Source organism: Oncorhynchus nerka, linkage group LG21 (assembly GCF_034236695.1).
Source record: "Oncorhynchus nerka isolate Pitt River linkage group LG21, Oner_Uvic_2.0, whole genome shotgun sequence".
In the NCBI taxonomy this organism is placed as follows: domain Eukaryota; kingdom Metazoa; phylum Chordata; class Actinopteri; order Salmoniformes; family Salmonidae; genus Oncorhynchus; species Oncorhynchus nerka.
The window spans coordinates 21,831,122-21,835,022 of NC_088416.1; the positions used below are offsets into that span (position 1 = coordinate 21,831,122).

A 3,901-nucleotide genomic window follows, 5' to 3' on the forward strand; every position below is an offset into this window, starting at 1 on the left:
TCGTTGATATCTGGGCTTCATCACACTTAAAAGGGAGGGCTGATGAATGTGTGTGTGTGTCCTCGCTCAGTCCACCCCATCCATCACCTCCCGTAAAGACCCTGCATGCTCTGCACATATAATATCATGACTAACCACCAAAACTATGAAGCTTCTGACATGAATAATGTATGTGGTCAGAGAGGAAAGAGACAGGGTTAAGAAGAGGAGGAGAAGAGACACTGAACATGCCCCCCCCCCCCCTCTTTGAGAGGTTTCTTATCGGGGGCACACACACGCACACACACGCTGGACGATGGCGTCCATGGCGCCAGACTCAGGGGAAGAGGTGATCGAACCCTCAGGAGATCCTTCATCTGTATCTTTTTACTGCTGACTGACTGCCTGCCTGCACACACACACACACACACACACACACACACACACACACACACACATACACACACACACACACACACACACTCAGTCATGCTTCTTGTACAAGCCTCCTTCAGTTCAGAGCCTAGCTCTCTCCCTGAGTTGCAGAGTCCTTAAACACATGACAAGTGATTGAACTATAAAAACAGCCTGCAGGGACCAGGGGACCTAACAAGGACCGAGCCACATGACAGTGTCTCCTCTCAGGCCTCTGGTGGTAACCTTTAACCTTAAATGTGTCCTTCCCTATAGGGTAGGGATATGCAACTTTGATGGAGGTGAGGGCCACAAAAAAATCGGAACTCATCATGAGGTCCTAACGTTTTGGGGGCCCTAAGCGGTTTTGCCATGGGGCGCAGAGAAGATTTTGTAATGTTATAACTCATTTCATGCAATTCTACTCATTTTGCAAAGGGACGCTGAACACGCTTACAATTTTCCAGCCTATTTCCTGGAATTGTACACATTTTCCAATAGGGTGGAGAGAACTGTTTGCCGTCTTTTAATATGATATCTGAATGAGAGTGACTAACAAAACCAATGGGGGCCCCCTGGTCGGAAAACCAATGGGGGCCCCCTGGTTGGTAATTCGCCCATGATACTAAAGGTTTAGATAGCTGGATGCTAGACTAACTTACCAATCTAAAAAATGTTAGCTGACATTGGCTATTTGAGTGATTGTCAGGGAGAAAAACTGCTGATGCACAACCAAATTTCGAAATTGCACTTTGTGTATTCTACTATTTTAACTCGCAACAGTAAGTTGAGATCCCGACTCAGTACCTAAAAAATGTAAATAAAAATGTATCCATGGGCCAACAAAAGGGGGCACGCGGGCCGCCAGTTGCCCATCCCTGCTATAGTTGGCAAAGTGATGAAGCAACCCCAGAGCAGCCCTAATTAAGAGACTGCGACCAATAGAATCAACTTCCATATAGGGCAGCAGGGCTAAGCAACATCATGGCTGAGCCTGTAGGCTCATTAAGGTTCCACAGTACACTTCAACAGTGTTGCAGGCTGAAAGAGAAGAAGAGAAGAGAGATTCTCTGAATGGTTAAGATGTGTGTCGCAGGGACTTTTTACACTATCCCCCATCCCTGACTCACACCCAGTCAGAGAGCATTAGAACCAATGACTCAGTCTTCAGTAAGCTTTGGCCTCTATTTGGAGATTTTTGGGGAACCTCCTGCTAAGAGTCTAAGATAGCCACTAGTTTTTAAGTATTAGTACTGTATATATGAAAAGATATCCATCAGAGCCTTCTTAAGTAATGGTTTCTTACCTTACATAATAATGGATACAATAAAACGTACACTATATATACAAAAGTAAGTATTGTTGTTGTGAGGTGGAAACGTCTAGGAGCAACAACGGCTCAGCCATGAAGTAGTAGGCCAGAATGGGATCAGAATGGGATAGCTGAGTGCTGAAGCACGTAGCGCGTAACACTTGTCTGTCCTCGGTTGCAATATTCACTAGCAAGTTCCAAACTGCCTCTTGGAAGCAATGTCAGCACAAAAACTGTTAGTCGTGAGCTTCTTGAAATGGGTTTCCATGGCCAAGCAGCCGCACACAAGCCTGAGATCACAATGCACAATGCCAATTGTCGGCTGATGTGGTGTAAAACTCGCCGCCATTGGACTCAGTGGAAACGCGTTCTCTGGAGTGATGAATCACACTTCACCATCTGGCATTCCGATGGACAAATCTGGGTTTGGCGGATGCCAGGGAAATGCTACCTGTCCCAATGCATAGTGCCAATGTAAAGTTTGGTGGAAGAGGAATAATGGTCTGGGGCTGGTTTTCATGGTTCGGGCTAGGTACCTTAGTTCCAGTGAAGGGAAATCTTAACGCTACGGGATACAATGACATTCTAGACGATTCTGTGCTTCCAACTTTGTGGCAACAGTTTGGGGATGGCCCTTTCCCGTTTCAGCATGACAATGCCCCCGTGCACAACGCGAGGTCCATACAGGAATGGTTTGTCGAGATTGGTGTGGAAGAACTTGACTGGCCTGCACAGAGCCCTGACCTCAACCCCATCGAACACCTTTGGGTTGGGACTGCGAGCCAGGCCTAATCACCCAACACCAGTGCTCGACCTCACTAATGCTCTTGTGGCTGAATGGAAGCAAGTCCCCGCAGCAATGTTCCAACATCTAGTGGAAAGTCTTCCTGAAAGAGAGGCGGCTGTTATAGCAGCAAAGGGGGGACCAACTCCATATTAATGCCCATGATTTTGGAATGAGATGTTCGAGGAGCAGGTGTCCACATACTTTTGGTAATGTAGTGTGTTTGAAAATGTAACTTAAGTGACTCTAGGGTAGGCTAGTGATGGTACATATAGCCTAGTTTGTGTCTATACACTGCATTGCTATCCATTTGGCAGCTTTAATGTTATTACATCGTTATTCCAGTGACATTGCAAACTTATGGGAACAAAAATATAAACATAGCCTATGGCAATGGATAGGCAAAAATGGGCAACGTTTGGAGATTGATTTAAATACCATACAGAGCTCAGGATTTTCCATCTATATCCTACACGAAATGGCACCTGCTTTGAGAAGTGTATTTGGAACAATATTCCACAGAATGATCCATAGGTACAAGAGCGTTTCAACAACAAGACATTATTATCCTATAAAACATTGAAATGGAGCTTACCTGTGACAACAATCCATAGGAGGATGAAAAGCTGATGAGAAAATAATATCATGTTCACTCTGTGTAACGTTTCGTCCGAGTTCAGATAATCAAGAGCAACAAGAACAGCGGTGAAGTAACGGTCCTACTGGAGACGCAATAACTAACTCCCTTCGTCTGTCCGTGTCTGCCACAGGTGGGTCTCTCTTTGAGCCCGTTTAGAGGTCTCAGCCCTATTAAATGCTTAGTCCCTCCTCATGGGGCGGGCTCTGCTGCCTCCCTCCAACAAGCTCGGTCAATGACAGTCCTGAGTGTCCGCTCTGCCAATACCGGGAAAGTAGATAAGGTGAGTTGCGCACAAGACCTCGGCCTGTGGTATTTTTGGCATAGTCTGCCATTGGGGATTATTTTATGTGCTTTTATATTACAGTATTTGAACTATTCAACCAACACTCACTTTTGGACATTGTTTTCAAGTAAAACTTATATGATGACAAATCAAGTATAAAAACGTTTTATAAGACCTGCACTAATGTCCCCATCTGAAGGAAACGTTTTGATAAGTTGAAGCCTGCTACATTTTTCATAGAGGACTTGTTTATACAAACGGGCAATTACGCTGTAATAAATACACATTTGCGAGTCTTTATGAGCGTTAGCTATAACCTACTGTAGGATAATGTTCCGGTTGGGAGGATTTTATGGCTGTATCTGATCAGATAGCATTTCCATCACAACACGTGGCATTTGTTTGCATCTGGCAAGATCAACCCAATGTGTAAACATTTATATGGTTCCTGGACCATGGCATTTCTAACTTTATGCATTCAAATATATG

At 44.8% G+C, this 3,901-nt stretch overlaps 1 protein-coding gene across 1 annotated transcript in view; it reads right to left on the reverse strand.

Annotated features, from left to right (window-relative positions):
- Positions 1 to 3,264, reverse strand: part of LOC115110864 (mucin-2-like) — a 31,290-nt gene extending 28,026 nt beyond the window's left edge. The window contains exon 1 of the mRNA XM_065006725.1: positions 3,085 to 3,264. Within this exon, the coding sequence (XP_064862797.1) occupies positions 3,085 to 3,136 (52 nt within the window). The 5' untranslated portion in view covers positions 3,137 to 3,264. The remainder of the gene's footprint in view (positions 1 to 3,084) is intronic.
- Between the last annotated feature and the right edge of the window lie 637 nt (positions 3,265 to 3,901).